Consider the following 27509-nt stretch of genomic DNA (forward strand, 5'->3'; position numbering starts at 1 on the left):
AGAAGATGGTTTAAGGAAAACCTTCATTCATATATATATATATATTTTTTTTCTTTCTTTCTTTTGGTACAGAGAAGAATGTCTGATAGAAACAGAGGTAACTGATGCCCAGAGGCTAAAACTAACCATCCATGCTCATAATAAAGTAAGGCTCTTGGGGTTGGGTGGGTGAAGGAGAAAGAAATGAGACTAACCAGAGATGCAAAGATGTCCATCCTCATTAAGTGAAGGATTATGAATAATCCTGAGGTAGCTGAGTGACAGTCATCACACAGGCTGCACAATATCCATGCTCTCCAGTTGCTTCTCCTGGACTTAAAGCACTGAAGGCAATACAGGGTAGAGGATAATCTCAGGTCTAATTTGATACTGCAAGGCCTGCTCATTTTGGTCAAGAGGCTGCTAAATGGACTCTACGCAGAAGTGTTGCAGATTATGAGCACTAGCTGGCAACACTTCGGTTGTTGGTTAGCTTCTCCAGTAAACATAGCTAATATTTCCATTACTTCTAATTTTATGGTCTCCAGAGGGGGTGAATGTTTCACTGTTTTTGCATTTCAGAAGGACTATGATAGTTCAACTGACTATTAGTTTTAATTCAGGAATCCATACATTCCCCAGTGGCTTGCACCATGAGTGGCATGCGCATGATGTCCCATTTGGTGGCATGGGACAGTCTCAGTGGGTGGTACAAACTGCCCAATGGAATAGTCATGCATGTATCACTGGTGGTTCCGAGCTGCCTGGCAGCAGGACATACGAATTATGGCCCCACTGTGAATGTGTCAAAGGCATCCATTTACTTGAAATATTTAGACATAAGATCTTAAAGAAACAGATATGGGAACTCACGGAACCCAAGAACTCCAGCCAGCGGCACACATGAGGCTTTGCTAGACCTGAGCCCCTCCTGCGACTCCCACCATCTCTGCAAATGACCTTGCGGGACCCGGGAACTCCAGCCAGCGGCACACACGGGGCTGGGCCAGAACTGAGCCCCTCCTGTCCACAGTCCTGGCCACCCACCTCAGGACCTAGGAAATCCAACCAGGGATGTGTGCCCCCACAGTCCCACCACTGCCATCAGGGACCCTCTACCTCCTAGACCTAGTATTGCTGTTGATCTGTGGTCCCCCCGCACCCCCAGAACCTTGGACTGCAGTGGATTAATCATGCAGTTTTGAGGGGAGACTCAGTAAGAAGAATTCAGCAGGTTTCCATCAGGAAGGTGAGTTTGCCCCTAAAATAGGAATGGAGTTTGCCACCTTTGGTGGGTAAACAGGAGCAAGAGAAAAGCCCTTTCCAGAAGTAGGCCACAGGCAAGCTTGGCAAGTGGATGGGTGAATCTTTCCTCCACACAGAGAACATCAGGTACATTGATGAGGGTGCCAACAAGGCCTTTATCAATCTGGAGGAAATTAAGGGGGCTGGTGGGGTACCCAGAGACACAGTAGGGTCCCAGCCAAGACAAACACTATAAACAGGAAGATCTGGTGACTCTGAACAACCTGAAGACATAATAACAGCAGGAACTAAGGGTTGATTTCCATCAGTACTCCTGGGCTTGTAAGCCTAGGAAGAACATAAAATTCATCCAACAGGCCCTGCAGGGGGAATTTAGGTGACTGGCCCTCCCTTCATTGTGGGACCCAGCAATTGCACAAACATCAACCTTAAAGTACACCAAGATACACACTACCATCAGTTACACTAGTAGTACTGAAGGAGCAAATATTAACCCAAAAGGGGAAAATGGCAAAACAAAAAAGCAAAATAAAATCTCAAACATCTTGTCCACCAGAAGTACAGGAGACACTGAAATAGAGAACTTCAAAAGTAACACACCGGAAATCTCTGAAAAGATAGCAAGTGAAATAAAAAAACAACTCCATCAGGCTATAGAGGAAGACAAATTAGAAGTAATTTCTCATGTAAAGAGAGAAATAACAACCTTAGTAAATAAGTTGCTCAACATAGGTAGGGAAGAAATAGATAAAAAAAATACAGGAGCATGGGAAACTGACTGAAATCTTGAATGAATATAGAAAACAAGCAGAATTCATGAAATAAAGTCAAAGAGATATTCAAGAAACAAAAAAATTCTATTGAAAGCTGGCAAAACCATTTAAATGAAGCTGAGGATAGAATTTCAGACCTTGAGGACAGGATCACAGATAGTGATCACGAAAGGGTAGAAATTATAAAAACAACAAAGCAGCATGAAATGACAATACAGCAGCTTCACGATGATGCCAAGAGAAAAAAATATAAGAATAATAAGCATCAGTGAAGATGCAGGAGTCAATGCAAATAACATAACTAAAATATTCACAGAAGTTAATAGCAGAAAATTTCTCAAACATGGGGAAAAATCTGATATGCAGACAAGTGAGGCATATAGAACACCAAACAATCACAATCAATGTAAATCTTCACCCAGACATATAATAATTAAGATCCCAGACATACAGCATAAATACAGAACACTAAAAGCTGTTAGAGAAAAGACACAACTCACCTATCAAGGAAAGCTTATTCGAATCACAGCAGATTTTTCAGCACAAACCCTCAAGTCAAGACGAGCTTGGAGTGAGATATTTTAAGTCCTGAAAGAAAACAACTTTCAACCCAGACTGGTGTACCCAGAAAAACTTTCATTCAAATTTGCATTTGAAAAATGGAGAAACAAGATACCTCCATGACAAAGAACTACTGAAGAAATTCATGTCCATCAAACCAATCCTAGAAAGAGTGTTGAAAGATATAGTAGACAGAGATAAAAATGACCATGATCTCCAGAACAACAACAGAAAGAAACCTCTAGGCAGGACAAGCAATTAAACAAAGGGGAAAAGCAGAAAGCAAACAACTGGAATATAGCATGGCAAGGTCGAGCCAGTGCATATCAGCTATATCTATAAATGTAAATGGCCTCAATTCACCTATCAAAATAAATAGGTTGACAGAATGGATCAAGAAACAGGATCCCATAATATACTGTATACAAGAAAAACATCTGACCCAAAATGAAACTCATAGATTAAAAGTCAAAGGATGGAAAACAGTATTCCATACAGTGGGAACCCAGATAAAAGCAGGGATAACTATTCTATTTGCACATAATGTGAACTAAATGATCAAAAGAGATAAAGAAGGTCACTACATACTTGTTAGTGGAAAAATTCAAGAAGAACTAACAATTATAAATATATATGCACCAAATACAGAAGCACCCAACTATATAAGACAGATACTAATGGACATGAAAAACCAAATACACAAGAACACAATTATACCTCATTGTCACAAAGAGATAGATCAACTAGACAAAAAGTCAGCAAAGAAATAATAGAACTCAATCATACCTGTGAGCAATTGGACTTAGTCAATGTTTACAGAGTATTTCACCCAACCACACCAGAATACACATTCTTCTCAGCTGCACATGGGACATTCTACAAAATAGACCATCTATTATCCCACAAAACATTGTTAAGTAACTGCAAAGGTATTTAAATTATCCATGCATAATATCTCATCATAGTGCACTGAAATTGCAAATTAATGGCAAAAGAAATTGCAAAACCTGTATAAATCATGAAAATTAAATAACAACCTTTTAAACAACCAGTGGGCTGCAGATTAAATTAAAGAAGAAATAAAGCAATACCTACAATTCAATGAAAATGCAGAAACAATGTACTGCCATCTGTGGGATGCAATGAAAGTGGTCTTAAGAGGGAAATATATAGCAATAAATTGTCATATCAAGAAAACAGAATGAGCACAAATGAACAACCTAATAATGCTGCATCTCAAGCTTCTAGATAAAGAAGAGCAAGTCAAACCCAAAGCTCACAGAAGAGAGGAAGTTGTAAATATTAGAGCTAAAATCAATGTAATTGAAACTAAAAAAACCCCACAAAGTATTAATGAATCAAAAAGCTGTTTTTTTTGAGAGAATAAACAAAATTGACAAACCTCTAGTTAACCTTATAAAGAAAGAAAAAACCCAAATTCATGCAACAAGGACTGAAAAGGGGAAATTACTACAGACCCCATGGAAATTCAAAAGAACATGAATACCTACTTTGAAAATATCTACTCACATTCAGTGGAAAATACAGAGGAAATTGACAGATTTCTAGAAACATATGAACTACCAAAACTCAACCAAGAAGATAAAGCAATTTTGAATAACCCAATATCAGCTATTGAAATTGAAAACATAATTAAAAACTTACCAACAAAGAAACACCCAGGTCCTGATGGATTTACGGCTGAATTCTATAAGAAATTTAGAGAAGATACGATGCCAATACTCCTTAAACTCTTCAATGAAATTGAAAAGGAAGCCATCCTCTATAAATCATTCCTGGAGGCAAGTATTACTCTGATAACAAATCCAGAGAAAGACCCAACCAAAAAGAACTATAGGTCAACCTCACTAATGAACACTGATGCAGAGATTTTCAATAAAATACTGGCAATAGAATGCAGCAAATCATCAAGAAAACTATTCATCATGACCAAGTAGGATTCATTCCAGGAATGCAGGATGGTTTACATATGCAAAGCAATAAATGTAATACACCACAGCAACAGAGCCAAAACCCAAAACCATATAATCATCTCAATAGATGAAGAAAAAGCTTTTGATAAAGTTCAACACATGTTCATGATAAAATCCCTTCAGAAACATAGACTACATGGTGTCTACCTCAATCTTATACAGGCCATCTATGACAAACCAACAGCCAACATTATACTAAATGGACAAAAACTGAAAGCTTTCACTTTAAATCAGGAACAAGACAAGGATGCCCACTATCACCACTCCTATTCAGCATAGTTCTGGAAATACTAGCCAGGGCAATCAGACAAGAGAGAGAAATAAAAGGAATAAAGATAGCTAAGGAAGAAGTTAACTATCACTATTTACAGATGACATGATATTCTATATACAAGACCCAAAAAATCCATTAAAAGACTACCAGAGGTAATAAACAAATTCAGCAGTGTCGCTGAATACAAATTCAATTCTCAAAAATCAATAGCATTCCTGTACACAAATAAAACACTCACCGAGAGAGAAATTATGGTAATATCACCTTTCATAATAGCATCTAAAAAAATGAAATACTTAGGAATCAACCTAACTAAGAATGTAAAAGACCTATATGCTGAAAATTATGCTATGCTAAAAAAGGAGAGGATATTAGAAGAGGATATGGAAGAGGATATTAGAAAATGGAAGGATATTCCTTGTTCTTGGCTAGGAAGAACCAACACTATGAAAATGGCCATACTCCCAAAACTCTTACACAGATTTAATGCAATTCCAATCAAAATACCATTAACATACCTCTCAGATCTAGAGAAAACACCCCTAAAATTCATTTAGAAACAGAAGAAACCTAGAATAGCAAAAGCAATTCTGGGCAATAAAGGCAAGGAAGGAGGCATCTCAATTTCTGACTTGAAACTATACTACAAAGCTACAGTGATAAAATCAGCATGGTACTGGCAAAGAAATAGACCTGCAGATCAATGGAACAGATTAGAAGATGCAAACACAGCTACAAAGACACCCAGCCACCTGATATTTGACAAAGGGGCTAAACATGTTCACTGGAAGAAACATGTTTGATAAATGGTGTTGGAAAAATTGGCTTTCCACTGCTGAAGACTGAAACTAGATCTAAGCATATCATCATGCACAAAAGTAAAAGCTAAATGGATCAAAGACCTAAATATTAAAATAGAAACACTAAATCTACTGGAAAACAAGGTAGGTAGAAGCCTTGGAGACATAGGGGTAGGCAGAGAATTCATGAACTAAATGTAAACCGCACAAGAAACACCTCAAAGAATCAACAACTGGGATCTCATATTATTGAAAAGTTTCAGCACTTCAAAAGAAATCACCAACAGAGTGAAAAGAAAATCCAAAGAATGGGAAAGAATTATAGCCAGTAATCCCTCAGACAAAGGACTTATATCCAGAACATATAAAGAATTGAAAAACATCAAGCTCCCCAAATTCAAAGACCCTCTCCAAAAATGGGCATCTGAGATGAACACACAGTTCTCAGATGAAGATATACAAATGGTAAATAAATACATGAAGAAATGTTCACCATCACTGGTCATTCGAGAAATGCAAATTAAAACAACACTGAGATTTCATCTCACTCTGGAGAGAATGGCTGCCATCAAGAAATCAACTAATAACAAATGTTGGCGAGGTTGCGGGGGGGGGGGGGGAGGAACACTACTCCACTGTTAGTGGGAGTGTAGACTGGTGTAGCCACTATGGAAGTCAATATGGAGATTTTTCAGAAGACTAGCACCAGAAGTTCCATTCAACCCAGGTATTCCCCTCCTGGGTATTTTCCCAGAAAAACTGAAAAGGTCATGTCACAGTGATATACGTACCCCCATGTTCATAGCAGCATAATTTCCAATAGTTAAATCTTGGAAACAACCAAAATGCCTATGAACTGTAGAGTGGATGAAGAGGATGTGGTATTTTTATACAGTGGAATATTACTCAGCTATAAAAAGGATGATCTTGAGGCCTTCATAGGTAAATGGAGGCAACTGGAGACTATTCTCATAAGTCAAATAAATAATCATATTTATAAATATCACATTGTGTCTCTAATGTAAAAAGTAATAAGAACTGTAGGAGTAATAAAACCCAAAATGTGTAATTGCTATTGTAAAAAAGAGGAAAAGAAAGTGATCTAAAGGCTATAACTGCATGTATGTTTAAGTGTGTAAGATAGATGACCATATTACTAAGTTTTTGTTGGGTCATTGAGCAGAACTGTTTGCAGTCTCACTGTTTGAATGTCCACTTTGTACGCTTTACTTTTGTAACTTGAACAACTACCTTTTTAAGATGACAGTATATAATTTATCAACTAGTGATTCTTAGTGTTTATTTATTTGAAGTTCTGTATTATTACTACCCTTTTTTCTGTTTTGCTTTTTTTCACTTTAAATAAAATTTTACAAAAGAAAAAGATACATTCTGATAAATAACTAAAAACCACAGCTGATCCAGGAGAGGTGGCACATGCCCAAAATTCTAGCTACCTGAGAGGTTGAGAAAAAGGATTACAAGTTCGAGGCTAGCATGGGCAACTTAGCAAGACCTTGTCTCAAAATAAAAAGGGCTGGGGATGTATCTCAGTGCAGCACACTGGTTAGCATGTGCAAGGCCTTGGGTTAATCTCTGGTACAGTTGGATGAATGAAAACAGAGGGTCTGGAAATTTAAAGATGTGCTGGGCACCTGGCTGTGCCAGGGTTAAGATGTGGACCATGGTTCTCTGAAGACGAGATGATGAAACCACAGCGGAGGCAGCCAGGACACTGGCTCTTAGTCCCTAGTTCAGAGGGAAAGGGAAAATGGGTCTCCCAATTAGCGAGAGCCAGAGTGACTGCTCAGAATGTCTGGATCCTTTGTCTCACAGGGCCTTGCTCGGTGTCCCTTCACTCTCCCTCACCCCACCACTGTTTGAAATCCAATAAACACGGGATGTCCAGAGAAGTCTCTGTCTTAGCTCCAGGAGCGTTCTGACTTCCTGGACTCACAAACCATATTACCTGTCTCTTCTATTTAAACCTTTGCCATACACTCATTTTAGGAGATGGGGGACCTGGCCAAACTCCCAATAAAAATGACTGTATAGGATCCACAGAAAGATCTTCTAAAATATTAGTCATTAATTAAATAACTTCAAGTAAATATAACATTTGTATATGAGGTTTTAAGGGTTATACCAGTATTGATTAGGGGAGGACAAGGAAAGTTTTCACTGATAGCCACAATAAATTTTTTTTTTGGGTACCAGGGACCCAACTCATGACCTTGCGCTTGCCAGGCGAGCGCTTATGCTGCTGAGCTAAATCCCCGACCCCAGCCGCAATAAATTTTAAAGAGTAAAAGGGGCAGAATGGAAGTGCCATGGAGTACTGGATGAATAGAGGTTTTAGGGAGAAATTTGGGACTTCCTGTAGAGAGGTACACAGCCAGTAAAGAGAAATGACGGCCGGCTACTCCGTCAGAGGAGCTGGAAATCAAGGCCCGGGCAGGACACGCAGGGCCTGCATGGTGAAGACACTGATCTTTACCCCAAGAGCAACGAAAGGAAGTGTCCCAAGCAGAAGGCAGCGCGTTAGCTTTGCATTCAGGCAGCGCTGCGAATGCAGGCTAGTCAGGGAGTGAGCCTACGGGCCAGTTACAGGACAGCAAGGCGACATTGCTTCTCTCTCTTAACAGTTCACTTGAAAGAGATGCTCACGTGTTCAACAGATAGACCCCTCAAACTGTCACTTACAGTTTATTTTAAAAAAATGTCAGACTCAATAGTTTTAAAAGATTATGACCAGCAACATTTCCCTCCAAAAGGGCAGAGAGTCCTCCTTACTGAAACGATAGTTTTTCATTTGCACCAGTTTGTACATCTGTCTTCTTTTATACTATCTTTTTACACCTCCCTCCCTCCCTGTGACTCATTAATAGAGAGGACGAATTTCAGACACCTGCTCTCAAGAGTGACAGTGGCAGCATGGACAGCAGGCGTGAGGCCCTAGGTTCTATTCCCAGCAACGTGAAAAACAAACAAAACAAAACAAAACAAAACAAAAGACTGATGGTGGACATTGACATATTTCTTACATTTAAAATATGCTATTCAGTTGCTGCTTCACTATTTTTTATTTAAAGAAATACAGTTGGTATTAGTAATGGGAGAACCGTAAATAATTCTGGAAAATGCAAAGAGAAATAGAAGCAACATTAGAATTTTTAAGGCATTGTTTTAGTCTTTTAGAATGGGTAGAGATTTATAATCACGGGCAGACTAACTTGTACTTCAGCATTAGTTTCTTAAATATAATTATTCAATAATTTCAAGAGCAGTTTTCATAAGCAATTATGATTTTATGCTAAGCATATAATTACCCTGAAGCATATAATTCTTATTTAATGAGTACTTTTATTTTCAGTGGAGGCAATAACTTAAAACAATAATTATAACACAAAGTAGGAATCTCACAACTCATTGATTCTCAGCAAATGTATGTTCATCTGTTCATCTGAATTAGCGGCCAGAGAGAGTCTGTTTATCAGAGCATTTATCAACTGTGAACACCTTTCCTTTGCAGCACTTTCATGGTAGCAGCAGCAATGCAAGCCCATCCTACCCACGGGGTAGCAGACATGTTTATGTGTCCCTGCCACCCCTTTGTTTGGAAGACCTCCAACCACTGCTGGTGGGGAGGGCGTGTCTGGCCTGTTGGCATCAGATAACCCTGCAATAGCCCTGGCTGACAGGCAGTGGGGAAGGGACAGGAAGTGAACGGGGGATGAGAGCTGAGCCAATCAGTTCTCTCTTTCAAACATCAAAGGGCAGGATGCAGAATGCAGAATGTGTTAAGCTTACCACCGTAAAATCAGGTCCCAGCGCCTCTGAAATAGGATTAGTCTGGCCACATTTTAGAAAATTAGAAGTACCTTATTTGAAGAAAAACTTTAAAAAAATCCATTTGTATGTAAACATCCAGGATACACTAGCTGTATCTAAAATGCACACATGAGCATCTGCATTATGTTGTGGATTCGGTATCATCTATATTTGTTATGTGCCTTTGAAGATAACTTTTTTTAAAACTTCCTCTAAGTCACCTGAAGAATGTCATGAAACTTCTAGCCTGAAAGATGCCACGTGAGCAGGGATGCTGGACGACAGGTCTCTGCGTGGCTGCACTGCTGGTGAATGGCAGACGGGCCTACGTACCTATCAGTATGTTTATGCTGCCCGGGCTTCCTGGCCTAAATAAGCTGGAGAATGAAGAAGACAATACTGGTCATTTATGGATCTTTTTTCCTGGGTAATATTTTTAACTTTCACTGGTTGCAAAATAAATCTTCATGTGACAGACACTGTAAGGCAACTTGCAAGCAGATTAAGGTATGGAATTGAATCAAATTTTTTATCTTTTGAGTCATAAGAAAATATTGTGCATATTAGGTATTTGAAAAAGAAGCAAAACAGATGTTTGTATATTTTAAGTTAGAAAAATAGTGAAATAGGAGACATTTCTGACATTTGGTGGCTTCACATGACCCAGACTGACTGTGCTCATTCCTGAATTAAATCTGGTAAACAAAACTCAGAAAATGTAGTGGGAGAAGGTCTTTCTCTATGTGCTAGAGCAGTAACAGTGAACCGAGTGGCCACACTGTCACCTCGAGCCCACTTATCTATTGCAGGGTGCCAACACTGCAATTATTCCAGAATCCTGAGGGTTAGGGTTAGAAAAACGACTCATATATTAACATCTTTTGCCTTAAAACAAAAACAGGCATCACTCATGCCACAGGTTCACCAACCACTGTTCTAAGGACTGGTTTTGCTTCATTTTCCTGCTGTGGAATAAAGTTACCTCTAGATTTTACACCAAGGACAGCACTGCAGATAAACATGCAGCAATTAACATTTAAGGGTTATAATTGTCACTTCATTGATTCCTTTATATTAAAGACAAAAATGGAAATTCACTGAGGTCACCTTTGCATCTAAAAAAGCCACTGCATGTCTGCATAAGCACAGATAGCTCCACAAAGCTCTACACTTACCACATTATATACTGAGAGACCTACCCAATGGCAGGCACTGTATAAAAGAAAGAACCTACAAACATATAGCTTCACAATACCCAGTTTAGAGACTACAAAGGAAATAAGCCAAAGTATTTATGTGATGAATGAGTCTTTCAGTGTAATTTCAACAATGCCCACTGTAATTTTGTTTGGTTTTGGCAAAAGTAGCAATGGTAACTACTAAAAACTAATTTCTAACTTTTCAGTGTTCAAAAGAAATTAGGATATTTGATGACATGCTCAGAATTGAAAAGAAAACAATGAAGTCAGCAGGAATTATAATTAAATCTCTAATATGGAATAAAAATACAGCTTGAGGACCCCTGCTTCAAAAATCTGAAATTCAACCAGACATAGTGGCATACACCTACAATCTCAGCACTTGGCAGGCTGAGGCAGGAGGATCATCAAGATTATGAGGCCAGCCTGGGCTACACAGTGAGTTGTAAGCCAGCCTGAATTACATAGTGAAACTCTGTCTCAAAAAGACCAAAAAATCTGAAATTCAACATGTTTTGTTTTGTGTGGGTTAGTTACTGGGCACTGAACCCAGGACCAGCCTTGAACCAGAGTTCTCCCACCTCAGCTCCTGAGCAGCTGGGACTCCAGGTGTGTATCACCACGAATACCTGCTTTTGGTGTATATCTTTTTTTTTTTTTTTTTTAAGGTAAGAGCTACAAATAAAGCTGCAAAAGCTCAGCCTAGACTTGAAGCAAATGAGATTAACATTCCTTCAAAGTATTTCTGTTTCTAGATAACACCAGTTGGACTCACATTTACATAATTCAAGTCACTCTTAATGTAAACTACAGGAAATTTAATATTTAAATATTTATAACTATTGAGCCAAATCCCTGGCCCCCGAATTTCCGTAACATTGTACTGGAGAACAAGTTTGACTAAATCTCTACCTAAGCCTTCTCTACTATTTCAGGATCCTTTCTCATCCCAATGTTTCAGGATTACGTTTTTATTATTATTATTTATTTATTTTTTGTCTTTTTCCTTTTTATCGGTACCAGGGATCGAACTCACGACTGCCTGCTTGCAAGGCAGGTGCTTATGCCGTTGAGCTAAACCTCCAGCCCCATGTTTTTATTATTAAATGGATGAAATATATCTTCAAATACTTCAGCTCTATTTCTATACTCTCAACGGCTCTGATCTCCATCAGGGTGGCGTAGTTCTCTAATCCGATGCCTCTTACCAACAATATACAACAGGTTAGAATTGATCTCTTGCAGGTTACTTGTATTTTAACCTGGATATTCATACCATACACCAAATTACAGAAACACCAAATGCTGAATGGCAGGCATCAGTCATGAGAAGGCTCTGGGGCTTGGCAAAGCTGTCCCTTAAATTCTTTGATATAAACCAGCTTATTTTGCCTAAGGTTAAGATTGCTCGACCTGTGCACTCTCACAAAAAGACCTCTCAGTTATTTTACAAAGGTGAAAAAAGATGAGCAAAAACTTAATTTTAGATATTTAGTCTCCTGAAAGCACAACGTAGAAAAACAAAATTTTCACTATGAAGATACATTTTTCACCTATAGGAAGAACTTTGTTGGATAAACCTTTGAATGACATAAAGTAGAAGATAAATGAATACAGGGAAAAATTAGCAATTTGGAAAATATTATAAACATTATTTTAAAAAGAGCTTACTTTCTTTGGAAAAGAAAAAAGTAGTATAGGTACTGCCATACTGTCTATGACTAGTTTTTGTGGCAAGGCAGGAACGAAATTATTTTTAAGATAACACTAATACTAAATATTTAGTGACAACTTAAACAGACTGGTAGTCACATAATTCCTAGATATAACTTTGGGTAGAATTAAGAGTTGCTCAACAAAGATACATTAAAATATTATAGGATTTCAATAGGCTTTAATAAGTTTTAAGATGTTGGCATTTAATAGTTTCAGGAAAAGCCTAATAAAATCCGTATGGATTACACCTCGTAAATTAAGCCACCATTGAAGGAAAGGACCCTTGTGAAACCCTCTTCACATGAGGGTAATAGCTGTGATTTAAAGGAATGTGCACAGCACCTGAATGAACACCCTGGGGAAGTAAGTGTGTGTCTCACTGAGTCATTAATTCGTATTGTCATTCATCTCAATCTTGTTCATGCTTAGCAGTGTGTACCGAGACTAAATGGACCTCCGGAAAGTAGCACAAAGCTGAGAACCATGTAGCTGGCTCCACCACTTGCCGCTTATATGGCCTTGGACAAGTTGCTTAACCTCTTAAGGCTTGGTTTCATCAGTAAATAGAGGACGAGATTTTCCCTGTGGCCAAAATAGAGATGTTAGCAGAATCCACATCACAGGACTACCACTGTGCCATGCTCTGATGGGGTAAGAGCTCAGCGATAGCTGCTATTACAAGTTAGTTCACATAATTTATGTAGTCTGCATGTCTCTTGTTTTAAACCAACAGGTACTGCAACCAACAGTGACGCTAAGTACATCTGTGTCTTCCATAAAGAGTCTTACTTAAGCCAACAGGGTAGACCCCTACTAGCAGATTTTCAGGAGTCAGGAAGTACTGATTGGTACTAGGGACAGAGGGCATGTTAATAATTCCAAAATCACACTGCAGCGATTTCGGATCATCCCTGAACTTCTTCAGTAACTTGACTCCATCTCCTACTTTGCTATCTCTTTACTAAAAATCCTAAGTATGTTCACATGAGGGTCTCCGACCTTGTTTTTCCTTCAATTTAAAGTGTTCCTCGGTCTATCATTTATAGCGATATCACTTCACATCACGTGGCTGCATGGAAATACTACCTATTCTCAAGGCTTTGCATATTCTATTAAAATTTTAACATTCTGTATTTTATTATTACTGAAAATAGCGCTTATTTCTACTTAAGACTCTTTTATAGATATTTTTATCACTCCAACTAAAATTCAATTTCCAGGGGTGCAATGATTTTGTCATTTTTGTTCACCAAAATTTCTCCCAAGTTCAGAACACTGACTGGGTAATAGTAAGACGATCAGTGAATCAACAGGCTTACGCTCTGCCAAGCACTTCCTGGTGGATCAGTGCTGAAGGGTACAGCAGGGAACTGGGGCCTCTGGTGTCTGCCACCCTGCTCTTGTTCTTCTGTAATTATTTTCTGAGTACTTCTCAATGTCAAGCCTAGGGCAGGGAGCACAAAAATAAGAATAACATGAGTATTTCCCTTTTCTGGGTTCTCCTACTCAGAGATTATGTCCTTGCTTATGAATATTTTTGTTTCTGTCATTCATTTGGCTCTTATGGCTGACTGTAGTCACTACTCATTTATTTCTATATAAAATAATTATTTATATTTCTTATACTAAAATAACTCAAAAAATAATTATATTTTGTATCTCCTTAAAAACTTACCCACAGCAACATAGAGAGTACTCTTTCATTGGTTGCTATTAATGAAGATCTCAAAAACCCCCATAACATCCTAACATACTGATTCTAAGCAGGACCTTTATAAATATCTTTATGAATGTGCACATACTTTTACTTGCCCATAATTTCTTGAAAATAGGCTGTACTATGAACAGAGAGAAGGAAACATTATCTTCTAATGTAATCAAATGGTATACATTGTAGAAGATTTCAAAAAGCTAAGCAATTTCCAGCCTTGGAAGGCCTTCATTACGTAGTTGAGACAATTAAAGAAGATGCTAGAATGCGTAAGTCTCCTGATATCGAAACCAGAAGGACCCAACTAAAAAAAGAGAACGACAGGACAATACCCCTAATGAACACAGGTGCAAAAAATCCTCAATAAGATGCTAGCAAATAAAATGCAGCAAGTCATGAAGAAGATTATATACCATGACTAAGTGGGATTCATCCCAGGAATGCAGGGTTGGTTCAACATATGCAAATCAATAAATGTAATACATTATATCAATACAGCCAAAGGCAAAAATCACATGATCATCTCAATAAATGCAGAAAAAGCTTTTGATAAGGTCTAGCACTCATTAATGATGAAAACCCTATAGAAAATCAGAAAGGAGGATCTTTACCTTAGCCTATATTACAGTGAATTTCATACTAAATGGACAAAAATTGAAAGCTTTCAAACTAAAATCAGGAACAAGACAAGGATGTCCATTATCACTGCTCCTACTCAATATAATTCAGGAAACATGAACCAGAATAAATAGACAAGAGACAAAAATAAAAGGAATAAAGATAGGAAAGGAAGAAGTTCAACTATCATTATTCACAGATGACAGGTTACTCAACACAGAAGACCCCAAAAACTCCACCAAAACACTCCTAGCCAAATAACCTAATTTGACTCCTAATAACCAAATTCAGTAGTATAGTTGGAAACAAAGTCAATACTCAAAAATTAAGAGCATTCCTGTACACAAACAAGAAACTCACTGAGAGAGAAATTAGGGAAACTATACCTTTCACAATAGCCTCCAATAAGATGAAATACTTGGAGTCAATCTAATAAAGGAAGTAAAGGATTTATATACTGAAAATTAAAGTACTTTGAAAAAGATCAAAGAGGATATCAGAAAATGGAAAGCTATCCTTTGCTCATGGATAGAAAGAAGCAACACAGAGAAAATAGCCATATTCCCCAAATTATTATACAGATTCAATGCAATCCCAATCAAAATACCCCACAAAATTGGAAAAAAATTTCCTAAAACTCATCTGGAAGCAACAGAGACCTAGAATAGCAAAGGCAATTCTGGACAACAAAGGCAAGGTAGAAGCATCACAATCCCTGACTCGAAATTATGAAGGTACTGTGATAAAAATCAGCATGGTAATGGCAAAGAAACAGACCTAAAGACCAGTGGAACAGGCTAGAAGATGCAGAAACAACTACAAAGACACTCAAGTCATTTTATCTTTGACACATGGACCAAACATGTTCACTGGAAGAAAGACAGCTTCTTCACTAAATGGTGCTGGAAAAACTGGCTCTCTGCTTGCTGAAGACTAAAGACTAAAACTAGACTCATGTCTATCACCATACACTAAAGTCAAAATGGATCAAAGAGCTAAATACTAAAACAGAAACACTAAGTCTACTGGAACAGAAAGTAGGTAAAAATCCCGAAGATATAGAGGTAGGCAGAGACTTCATGAACAAAACCCAAACAGCATGGGAAACACTTCCAATAGTGAAGTGGAATCTCATTTTATTAAAAAGCTTTTGCACATCAAAATACATCATTAGCAGAGTAAAAACACAATCCACAGAATGGGAAAAAATTTTAGCCAACTGTCCCTCAGACAAAGGACTTCTATCTAGAACCTAAAAGAAATGAAAAAAAAAATCAGACTCCCCAAATTCAAAGACTCAGTCCAAAATGGGAAGCTGAGATGAATATACACTTTTTTGATGAAGAAATACGAGTGGAAAATAAATATATGAAAAAATGTTCAACATCATTGGTCATCTGAGACATGCAAATTAAAACAACACTGAGATACCATCTCACCCCACTAAGAATGGCTATAATCAAGAAATCACCAATAACAAATGCTGGAGGAGATGTGGGGAAAAAGGAATGCTTTTCCACTGTTGGTGGGAGTGTAGACTGGTGCAACCACTGTAAAATTCAGTGTGAAGATTGCTCAAAAAACTGAGATTAGAGATCCCATTCAACTTAGCTATTACCCTTTAGGGTATTTTCCCAGATGAATGAAAAACATAGCACAGAGATATATGTGCACCATGTTTGTAGTAGCACAATTTGTAATAGCTAAATCTTGGAAACAATCTAAATGCTCATCAACTAAGGAATGGATAAAAAAGATGTGGTATGTTTATACAATGGAGTATTTCTCAGCTATAAAGAATGATAAACTTGAGACATTTATAGGTAAATGGATGGAACTTGAGACCATATTCATAAGTGAAATAAATCAGACTTGCATGTGTAAACATTGTATTGGTGTAAGAAACTGAAAAAGTAAACAGAATCCAAAATGTACAATAGATACTGTGAAGTGGAAGAAAGCTGTTCAAAAGGAAAGAGAAACTGGGATGGGGGAAAGGAGAAAAGGAGAAAGGAAAAGGAAAAATAAATAAACACACACTCACAACAGTTAAGATAGTTATATTACTAATTGAGATTAGTTCAATGAAAAGAAAGGTGTGTGCCTAAATTGTTTGATCAATTTTTCATGCCTATAGCTTATAATGGGAGCAACTATCTCAAAAATAATAATACACAATGTACTAACCATTGTTACTCTCCAACAATCTTAGTTTGAATTTTTGTTTCATTTTTTTATTAAAATAAAAAATAAAATCAATTAGTAATTTCTTGGACCCAAAGTTCATGTTTTATTTTTGTATCTCACTTGCATAATGATGTGCTCTACTAATCAATAAATATTCTATGAATTAAAAAAAGAATGCATAAGTCTCTATTTTTCACAGTATTCAAAATACTATGGTAATAGAAACTTGATGCCCTGCAACTCTGATAAAAGAGTTTAAGTTGTGGTGAGTGTTTTGAAGATTAAAGTACAGAGAAGTTTGCTGCTGAGTATGGCAAACGTTTCATCTAGGCTGTTAGGTATCCATGTGTACACTCACTGTTGGTCTTTGTTGCTGAATGATGGATTCACACGCCTTCCAGAACAGCAACATATATCACAGAAACACAAACCAAGAAAATGTTGTCATACTCTGGGGTTGTTTGAAGACAATTTTAGGACTCTGCATATAATATTACCTTAGGACCTTTCAGAGAAGACCTTCCTAGCATTCAGTTTGAGAGCTGTTTAGTTATTTGAATGAAGAGGAATCCCAGAAATGTTCACTGTTTTTGCTACAATCCCCTTGGACAGAAAGGAAGAAACCCGAGTACGGCACCACCACCCTGCAAAGCCACACATGCAAAGGATATTCTTCGCTATTCCGGATGTCAACCACCAGCAGCTTTGGTTTGCTGGACTTTGTTTTTTTGGTCGGAGTTTTGAAGTGGCCTGTCATGGTCAGCTCACATAAGTCAATCAGGTCCTCCGCGGAAATTCGAGGTGATACTTCTGACTTCAGGTCATTTAATGGGATGGATTCTCTTGACTGAAAGAAAAAGGCCAAAGAACAAAAATACTGAGAATGTTATAAAGACCAACCATAACTAATGCAAAAAATACCTTCCAGCTCTTGATATGAATGAATACAGCACATGGAAAAGAGGAATTGAGCTTCTCGGTGCTGAGGTTTCCTTCTAGTTACATTATGAGAAAGCATTGTTGTTAGTATTATTCTTGTTTGGATCAAGGGCATAGAAACAGATGAGGCAGCTTTTTCCCCAGGAGAAGTACTGTGTATCTTCAAAAAAGGTTCTTTAAGCACATTTCACTTTTCCTCAAGTATAACGATTTGTGAAATATGGTTATAACTCTGGTTGCATGAGAAATTGCATTGTCATCGATACAGATACTAATAAAAAAACTGGTTCATATATATCATAGGCTTTTGTAATATAATTTGTTTTCTATATAAACAGTAGAATGAAAATTAGATTTTCAGAAACAAAAGAGCAACCTAATATTTTCCTAGGTAGAAAACCAAATTGACATGGCATCTTAATTGTGAAGGAGGTAAGTGTGTTCTCTCACTTAATTAACTTTGAAATAGAAATAGACATTACTGTTTTATGAATTTATGGCTTTCAATAAAAAGCAGACTCCTGACTGTAAAACTAACACATTAGTGCGTGTGTGTGCTAAACCGCATAAGACTGATTTGGACAAAGGAACATTAACGCTTTTTCTCTGTTACTTATTTAACAAAGAGAAAAATTTCCTGACATACATTGGCAACACAATGCAATTCAATGTAAGTTTCTTCATTCTTGAAGACTTATAACTTGAGAATTTAAGAACTTTTAAAATGTACTTACTGAAAACATAGAGATTCAAAGGAAAACTTATTTTCATGCTCAACAAAGTTATCAAAATTGAGGCTAATCTTTATCTCAATTTTCTAAGTTTCATTTTGGGATTGCACATTTAAAAACTCCAATGTAGTATTTTTAGGCAGAAGAAAATCAATCATATCAAGCATTTATCAGACAAATTCAGTTTGAAAAAAATTATTTCCTATCAGAGTTTGTTGTTAATTCCTCCCCTGTGTTTCTCTAATTGTGCCCTTAATTCTTTTGTGGTAAAGTATTTGTTCTCGCACTTAATTAAGCTTGAAATAAAAATTACTAAGTTTTATGAATTTATGGCTTTCAGTAAAAAGTAGACATTAGGAATTTTACTTTTTTAATATTAGGAGTAAAAGCTACTTAAATATCCTGAAATTAAAAGTGCTATAGAAAGATTAAAGAGCTGTAGTCAGCAAACCATAAAATCAGTAATTCCCTCTGCATTTTCATTAGAACGCAATCTTTACAGGTATTCTAGGCTTTAAATGAAGCCCTATATTTATGACGCTAAGAAGTTTTGATTGGCCTAGTTTTGCTCTTAGTGTGAAACGCTGCGTGCATCACTACATGACTAAGTTTCATCTGAGTGAAAGAATGCGCTGGCTGATAGAGGATTTTACCAAAGTATCCACTAGAACTGATTAAAGAGAAACTGACCTTGGCGTTGATTCCAATCAAATGCATCAGACATAAGGAGGTTTTCAAAGGAAAGTGCATTGCCACATGAAATCATAAGAACAGAAGGACAGCTGACAAATTCACCACTGTCTTAACTTCTGTACTAGGTGTAGTCAAAGATTTTAACACGATGCATACCAGTTCCCCTACAAATTAATTTGTGGAAATTTTAGGAAAACCACATAACAAGAAAATTATAATATTAAAATACACAGTACTGATTTTATTAGCTTTATGAGTGGTCTTCCTTACCCTGTAACAGTCCCCTTGAAGGTACATAAAAAGTCTGCATAGAATGTATGTCTATTTAGTATAACAGACATCATTTTCCTTGTGTCACTAGTTTCAAATTCAAAGGACTTGTTTATGAACAATGTACCAAAATTTACAATAACTATAGAACAGCTCTAGAAATGTCTGAATGTGTCTGAGCTATATTTTTAAGAGGTCATATTCCATTGCCAACCCCGGGTCAGAGTTCATTTAGCAGTGCTACTGGTAACAGTCATCGTTCAGCAGTGTGAGCCCTCTGAGATGGCAGCCTGGACGTTCCAGTGATGATTTCAACCAAGTGAGCTGAATGCCCTGGCAACAAGGCAGGTATGCAGCTCTCACCAAGAACGAGTTCTGTCTGCAGCAATCCACCAGACACACTAGGAAAGGTGTTGAGAAACGGCTCTCATTTAAAACCTTTTCCACTGTTTTCTCCCCCTTAGCCTAGTACAAATGAAGCAAACATGTTAGTCAGGATTTATTTTCCTTTACGTTCAGTTCACGAATATCCACTTGGAGTTTCTCAAGGCTGCAGCCCTGCTCCATGAATCAGCGACATGGATTTCTTCTAACGTCCACGGTCTCTGTTAAAGCAGGGGCTGGTTTGTTCATTCCCCATTTCCTAGCAAAGGGCTTGGAACTTAGCTACTTAGTAAAACAGTTGAATTAATGAAAGGGATATATAAAAGAGCCAGCATAGGGACTCAGGTAAGGGAAAAATACATAGGAAAGGAGCAGTGATGAGTACTATGTGATGGTATTATACATGGCCAATTACATTTACATGGCCTTATACATTTCCTATTACATTAGGAAAAATGTAACAGTTACAGATGGCAGACAAGGGGAAGCTAAGTTCAGATTTAGATATGTGACACTGAGGTGACACAGGGTCTACGATGCTGAAGTGTCAAGCATTCAGTTAGAGACAGAAACTGGCATTTGCAAAGTTATAGCTAAGGGATCATATTTTTGAAATCATTAGCACTTAAACTACAGTTCAATTCATGAGATAAAAATTTAAAGCCTAGAAAAATTTGGCAAAGAAATCTTAATTTTGGCAGGCACATCTATACGTTGCTCAGAAAAATCTTTAATTATGTCAAACATTAAGGTCTGAAAAAAATGGAGTTTAGGACTTTTATTTTTATTTTTTTCATACATGCATAGCAAGTAGATCCTGCCGTCTTTGTGCTGGGTATTTCAAGCTCATCTATGAGGAAGTGTAGCTTATCAAATGGCAGGAAGAAACTTTAATTACTATTCTCAAATTGTAACAAAGAAAACTTTGTTTTTAAAACTCATTAACTTACAAACATATTTTATCCATACATTTAAGATAATACATTATCTCAGCAGTATTTGGGCTTCTTCTTTCTTCCTCTTATTTTTAAAGACCCAGAAGAGGTTACTATTTCCATGATTTGGAAATACAGCATTTGAAATAACTGTTATGCTCAGAGAGCTGCATAATCGGTTCTCATGCTTAAGAGAATACTTTCCCTTTAAATAGAAGTGATAGAACATATATGAATATAAAATACAAAGAAGAGTACATGGCTGGGGATTTAGCATGAGCACCTGCTTTGCAAGCACGTGGTCATGAGTTCGATCCCTGGTACCAAAAAAGGAAAAAAAAAAAAAAAAGATTAAAAAAAAAGAAGAGTAGAGAGGGAACTTTTTGCATTGATTGGGGATTTTATGCTAACATTTTCACAGATATGCTTGGAAAAAGTGTGTAAGCTAAATTTCTATAAAGAGAATAATTTTCCTTTTGATACACAGTATCAGTTTAGAGATATTTCATCCTTCTGGGTCTCCATTTTCTCATGTATAAAATAAAGGAGCAGGAGTAGGTGATACATATTTCTTTCTCTAACCCTAGAAGCCTATGACTTAATTTCTGATTAATCTTCAACTAACAATAAGTCCCAAAACTCTTGTTTTACTCTAGGACAAAAGTTAAAACTTACATAGAACATTTAATGACCCCACTGGAGTTTCAAGAGATTCCTCAGCAAGGATCAGTACAGTGTTGTTTGCGAGCATGGCATGCCTACGTGGACCAGTAAGATGCCTCAGTCTTGCAAAGACAAGTAGCTGGGTATATTTCATACACTGTAGTTTAGACTGGTTGAAGGCAGAAGGAAGGAATGGAGGTTATTGTAGGTGATGAAGCCCAGTGTTAGTGATCTGTGAGACAAAAACAGGGTCATTGTGGGGTTGGGGGGCGGTAAAATGGTGCTGCCTAGCCACTTGTGTAGAAATTTCTACAGCAACGTGAAAAAGTTAATGAAAGCAGTTCCACTCAGCTTGATGTCTTTCTTTGGATTGGGTCAGCACTGCTTCTCCGTAACAGTTATACCCAGGGTTTAAGCCACTCTGATCTGGATCATGACTAAGAGGCCATGGTAATTTAGTCAAAATGCTATTTTTATCTCAAACTCTAACTTTTCAAGATAAATTGGGCCGCTGACCTCATTGTCCTTTTCCCTCACCCTTGCCCCCTTTCTTGTACATTAGTGATTTGACTACAACTTTCGCTCAGATATAACTTATCACTCTTCTCCTGCCAAAAATTCCCTTACTGTACAACCAAAGAGTGTCAAATACAGGTGGTTGCTGTAACCACAGGCCCAAGTCACATGTAAGCTTGCTCTGCAGGAACCAGAGAAGGTCTCCTTGCAAGCCCTAAAACCTGGGACTATAGCTACTAGTGCAAAGTCCCAGTTTCACCTGTCCCTGTTCATGGAGAACTGAGAAAGGACCCTGTCAGATCTTGCGGCCTCACATATGGGCCCCCAACCACTGCCACCACCCACACTTGCATAGTGAGCTAGGGGAGCTCTCCTCACCCATGGCCTTGATACTGCAGCTGGTGGTGCAGAAAGGGTTGGTTTTGCCCAAGGTTGGCCTGGAAACCACAGGAAGGTCCCATTTGTGTCTTGCAGCTCCAGGACTGTGCCTCCAAATGCTTGTCCTAGAGGCTTATCTGCCTAATGTAGGAATATTCTCATCCATGTCCTGTTATGGCTCCAGGAACACCAACACCAAAGCCAGAAGCTCCTGCACAACCAATGCTCAACCTGTAGGATCTCGGAAGGGTCTTTTCCATGTCTGGCACCTCTATGAGCAGGGGTCCTAGCGCTGCAAACCCAACCATTACCTGCTTACGCCTCAGGAAATGCACACAGGCTACGCAGCTGGGACTTCAGGTGCTGGGGCCCAAAGCACTGCTACTACTTGTCCTTATTCCTTGGGGCTTGGATTAGGCATCACTGGAGACTCCAACTCCAGGAAAGCAACTAGCAGTGCTCCAAGCAGCAGTAGCAGGAACTGCTCCATGGTCCCAGGGAAGGTCACTTCCATGTTCCACAAACTCGAGTACATGGTTACAGGTGTTAGGACCTCAGCATCCACTGGGCACATCCCTGGGGACCCTGGGAAGGACCAGTTTCATCACATGACTCAAGAATTATAGCTGTTAATACCACAGGCTCAGGTTCATCCTGAGTGCTCTAGAGAATGTCTCCACATCCTGTGGCTGGGGACCATGGCTGCTGTTACCTCACCTCTTAGTGTCACCTGTGCTTGCCCCAATCTTCTCTACATCCTGGACCACTAAGTTTACATTAGCAGCTGCCACAATACCTAGTACCATCAAGGTTCAATCCTGGAGTCTGAGGACATGCCACTTTGGAAGGGTACTTCCACTGCAAAGTGGTACAACAATGCTCAAAGATGCACAGCAGGATGCTTTGAAATTCCCCAATAACTAAACTCAGAGCACCTACTAAACTGACATTCTATAATCCATATGCACAACTCAAATATATAAAGTGAATATTATGAGATCTAAAGGTTCTAATACAATGATATTTGGGACTTTAATAGCTCAATATCCTCAATGAACAGATCACCCAGTGAACCCAGTGATAAAAATCAATAAAGACACATTTGAGTTGAATCATATCTGGAAGCAAATGAACCCATCAGATATTTATAGAATGTTTCACTTAATAGCAACAGAATACACATTATTTTAGAATAGATTATAACAGTAGGGCACAAATCAAGTCTTATTCTTCTTAAGGACTAGTGGGTAATCAAGGAAATTAACAGTGTAACAAATTCTAGAAGCAAATAAAAATCACAGTGCAGTATGTCCAAATCTATGAGTATAGTAAAATCGGTATTCAGAGGCATGCTTACAGCATTAAATGAATATATCAAAAATACAAAGATCTCAAACAACCTAGCAATGTACTTCAAGGACTTAGAAAAACACAAACATACCAAACTGCAAATTAGTAGAAGGAAAAAACCAATTAAAATAAAAAAGATTATTCACTATGGTAAACGGCAATTCATCCCAGGGATGCAAAGATAGTTTAACATATGCAATCAATAAGAACAATATAGCACATTATGAGAATGAAGGACAAAAGTCATACGATTATCTCAATAGTTTCAGAAAAAAGCAGTCAATAAGATGGAGAATTCCTTAATGATGCATACCCTCTCCACAATGGCACAGAAAGGACATATCTCAAAACACAGTACTAACGGCTAGGTGTGAAAATTCACAGCCACTATCAGAATGGGAAAAACTTCCAAGTATTTCTTTTAATATATGGAATAAAACAAAAATGCCCATTTCCAGTATTGTTAATCCTATGTTGGAAGTCTTATCAAGAGCAATAAGACAAGAGAAAGAAATAACAGGCATCTAAATTGGAAAAGAAGTTATTCTTATTTGCCAATAACATGACTTTCTACATAGAAAAAAATCACATACTTCATCAAAAAGCTACTTAACTGATAAATTCAAGGTAAATCAATATCTAAAAGTAGAATGTCACATACTGATAATGAACTTGCTAAAAAAGAAAGCAAGAAATGAATCCTATTCACAAAATTTAGAAAGAAAATAAAATATTAAGCAATAAATCTACTGAAGCTGGGCAAAGATCTGTAAAGTAAAAATGACAAAACAATGATGAAAGAGATTTGAGGCTGCAAATGGATAATCCATGTTTATGATTTGGGAGAATTAATATTGCTTAAATGATCATATTACTCTTAGGTGTAATTCCCATCAAAATAGCAATAACTTCCTTCACAGCAATAGAAAAAAATTCTAAAATTCATAATGAAGCACAAAAGATCATCATCATCATCATCATAATCATCATCAAATCCTTAGCAATAATGAAAAAAAAGGACAAAATAAAGCTGGAAGCATCACAATATAATGTGACTTCAAAACATACTACTAAGCAATAGTAATTAAAGCAGCATGATGCTAGCAGAAAAATGGACACATGGATCAATGACACAGAAGAGAGAACTCAACACTTAATTTACGTTCATATAGCCAGGTACTTTTTGACAAAGCCCTAAGAACATACAGTGGAGAAACGACAGTCTCTTCAAATGGCGCTGATAAAGTTGGATATACATATAAACATGTAAGAATGAAACTAGATCCCTTCATCTTACCACATAAAAATCAACTTAAAATGGAGCAGACAATCTTATATCTTCAACTATCAAATTATTACAAGAAAATGGGAAATACTTCAACACATTGATGAAAGCAATGATTTTTTTAGGTAGGACTCCAAAGACACAGGCAACATGGTAAAATAAATGAATGGGATTTATGAAACTAAGAAGCATCTAACCAGCAAAGGAAATACGATTAAGTGACAACCTAGAGAACGGGAGAAAATATCCATAAACTCTCTGAAAAGGGATTAGTATTTAGAATATATGAAGAACTAAAAAAGCTAAACACCGATAAGATGAATAAAACAACAAAAATTAAAATGGGCTAAAGAGCTAAATGGAGACTTCTCAAAAGAAGCCAAATGATGAAATATATGAAAAAATGCATATCTCACTAATTATTAGAGAAATACAAGTCAAAACTGTAATGAGATATCTTCTCACCCTGGTTAGCATGGCTATCATTTCTAAAAGACAAAAAATAAGTTCTGGCAAGGATGTGGAGTAGCTATTACACACCGCAGGAGTGTACATTACTACATATTATGGAAAATGTATCAAAATGTATCAAAACTCCTCAAACAGAAGTATTGTCTGTGATGCAGCAATTTCACTACGGTGTACACATCCAAGAGAGATGCAATCATTACACCACGAAGATTTCTGTACTCACATACTTACTCATGATAGGTAAACAAGGAACACCCTAGACCTCCACCAGAGAATGAGTGGGAAAGAAGCAGTGCGTTTATACACAGTGCCATGTTATTCAGTCCCCGAGAATGAAAGCCTGTCATTTGCAGAAGCACAGGTGGAACCGGAAGACACTATGTTAATAAGTGAAACAAGCCAGGCACAGAAAAGACCAGTATCATGTGTTTTCATTTTCTGATACCACAATTAATCTTACAGAACAGAATGAATTATGATCCTGTAGGGACCAGGATGGATGAGGAGAGCAGTGACAGAAGACCTAAAAAAGGGGCACCAACACCGAAAGGGATTAGTTCTGGTTTTTCTAGCACAGTAAGGTAATAATTAGAGTCTATGACAGTGATGCTGACCTCCTAGAGCTTTCAGTGATACCAACAGTGCACTGCAGTATGTGTGACCTATTATATTTCAACGTGACTAGAAGAGTAAAAGATTCTAGCACACACAAATGATGCACAGCTACTGTGAAAGTGAAAGTAAAAGAGACTGCTCAAGAGGAATGAACAGCTGGGGTGGAGAAAGGAGAAAAGAAAGAAGGAAAAGATCATACATACAACATATACACACACATATTCAAGATAGGTACCTATACTACTAATCTGTTAGTTCATAAAAAAAAAGTTTGTGCTTTCACTGTTCAATTGTTTACTTTTTCATGCCTATATCTTATAATCTGAACAATTACTTTGAAGATAACAATATAAAAAATATTAATCAGTGCTAATTTCCTATTATTTTGTTTTGAAATTCTGCATCATTGTTTTCATTTTTTCTTTTTAAAATAAAATTTGAAGAGACAGAAATGCTTACTACCATGCTTTATGAAACATTATAAATATGTACTAAATTACTACAATGTACAAATATGTATAATTACTGTCTCAAAATGGGAAAAACTAGTAATTGCTTTATGTACAAAGGTCTGTCAAATATAACAGCTATAGTTGATTAAAATTATCAAGTACTATGCAATAGATGAATTACATTTATAAAACTTAAAAACTTAAATTAGAAAACTTTATATGCTTCTTTTGGCTTTATGCAGCTTAATATGCAATAAAAAGTAGTCAAAGACAAGGAAAAACATTTGATAAAAGTAGTGGGGGAAGTAGTTTTCTTAAGTCATTTAAATACTGGAACATCTATAAAATGTGAAGATATACCTGATCAAATGTATCCTATCTTTTTTTTTTTTTTTTTTTTTTTTTTTTTGCTTTTTGGGTGCTGGGGATCGAACTCACGACCTGTGCACTGACCAGCAGTGCCAGGCAGGCACTTATGCCACTGAACTAAATCTCTGGCCCCTAATCCTATTAATTTTTTAATCTTCGGCATTTTTTTTGCTTGTCAGAGATACTTTATTTATAGAATAAAATAGCTATTCTGTTATACAGCTGGATAATAAATTTATTGGTTAAAACACACAAGGCTATTTTACCTTAAATAGTAATAATGCTACAAATTATAAGGATAGTACAATTGAGAACTGAGCAACACATGCAAAGTGGCTCTATAATGCATGCACGATGGGGCTGTACACACGTGCCTGTCCCCTTGGCTGCCTGCGCTGCCCTGTGCCGCCCAATGGGACAGTCCCGTGGTGTTCTGGAGGGCAGGAAGGCGAGTGATAAAGGCCCGTGTTCACACCAGCCTCTCCAACAAAGCAATTTAAAATCATCATTACTCGAAACAGTGATTATCTTTCCAAATAATCAGGGCAC

General features: G+C 37.3%; 1 protein-coding gene and 1 long non-coding RNA gene across 5 annotated transcripts in view; both read right to left on the reverse strand.

Annotated features, from left to right (window-relative positions):
• Tbck (TBC1 domain containing kinase) overlaps positions 1-27509 on the reverse strand; it is a 193713-nt gene that overhangs the window by 18285 nt on the left and 147919 nt on the right. For all 4 annotated transcript variants that reach the window (XM_013150594.3, XM_013150592.3, XM_013150593.3 and 1 more), the window contains one exon: positions 17581-17756. In XM_013150594.3, coding sequence (XP_013006048.1) covers positions 17581-17756 — 176 coding nt within the window. The remainder of the gene's footprint in view (positions 1-17580; positions 17757-27509) is intronic.
• Positions 4-17574, reverse strand: LOC134478659 (uncharacterized). Its single transcript, XR_010051405.1, has 3 exons — positions 13674-17574; positions 9812-9855; positions 4-8780 (listed from the first exon to the last, which is right to left on the reverse strand). It is a non-coding gene; the product is annotated as an uncharacterized LOC134478659 (long non-coding RNA).

Source organism: Cavia porcellus, unplaced genomic scaffold, assembly GCF_034190915.1.
Source record: "Cavia porcellus strain 051 isolate PalLab524CR breed Dunkin Hartley unplaced genomic scaffold, mCavPor4.1 scaffold_14, whole genome shotgun sequence".
NCBI classification, from domain to species: Eukaryota; Metazoa; Chordata; class Mammalia; order Rodentia; family Caviidae; genus Cavia; species Cavia porcellus.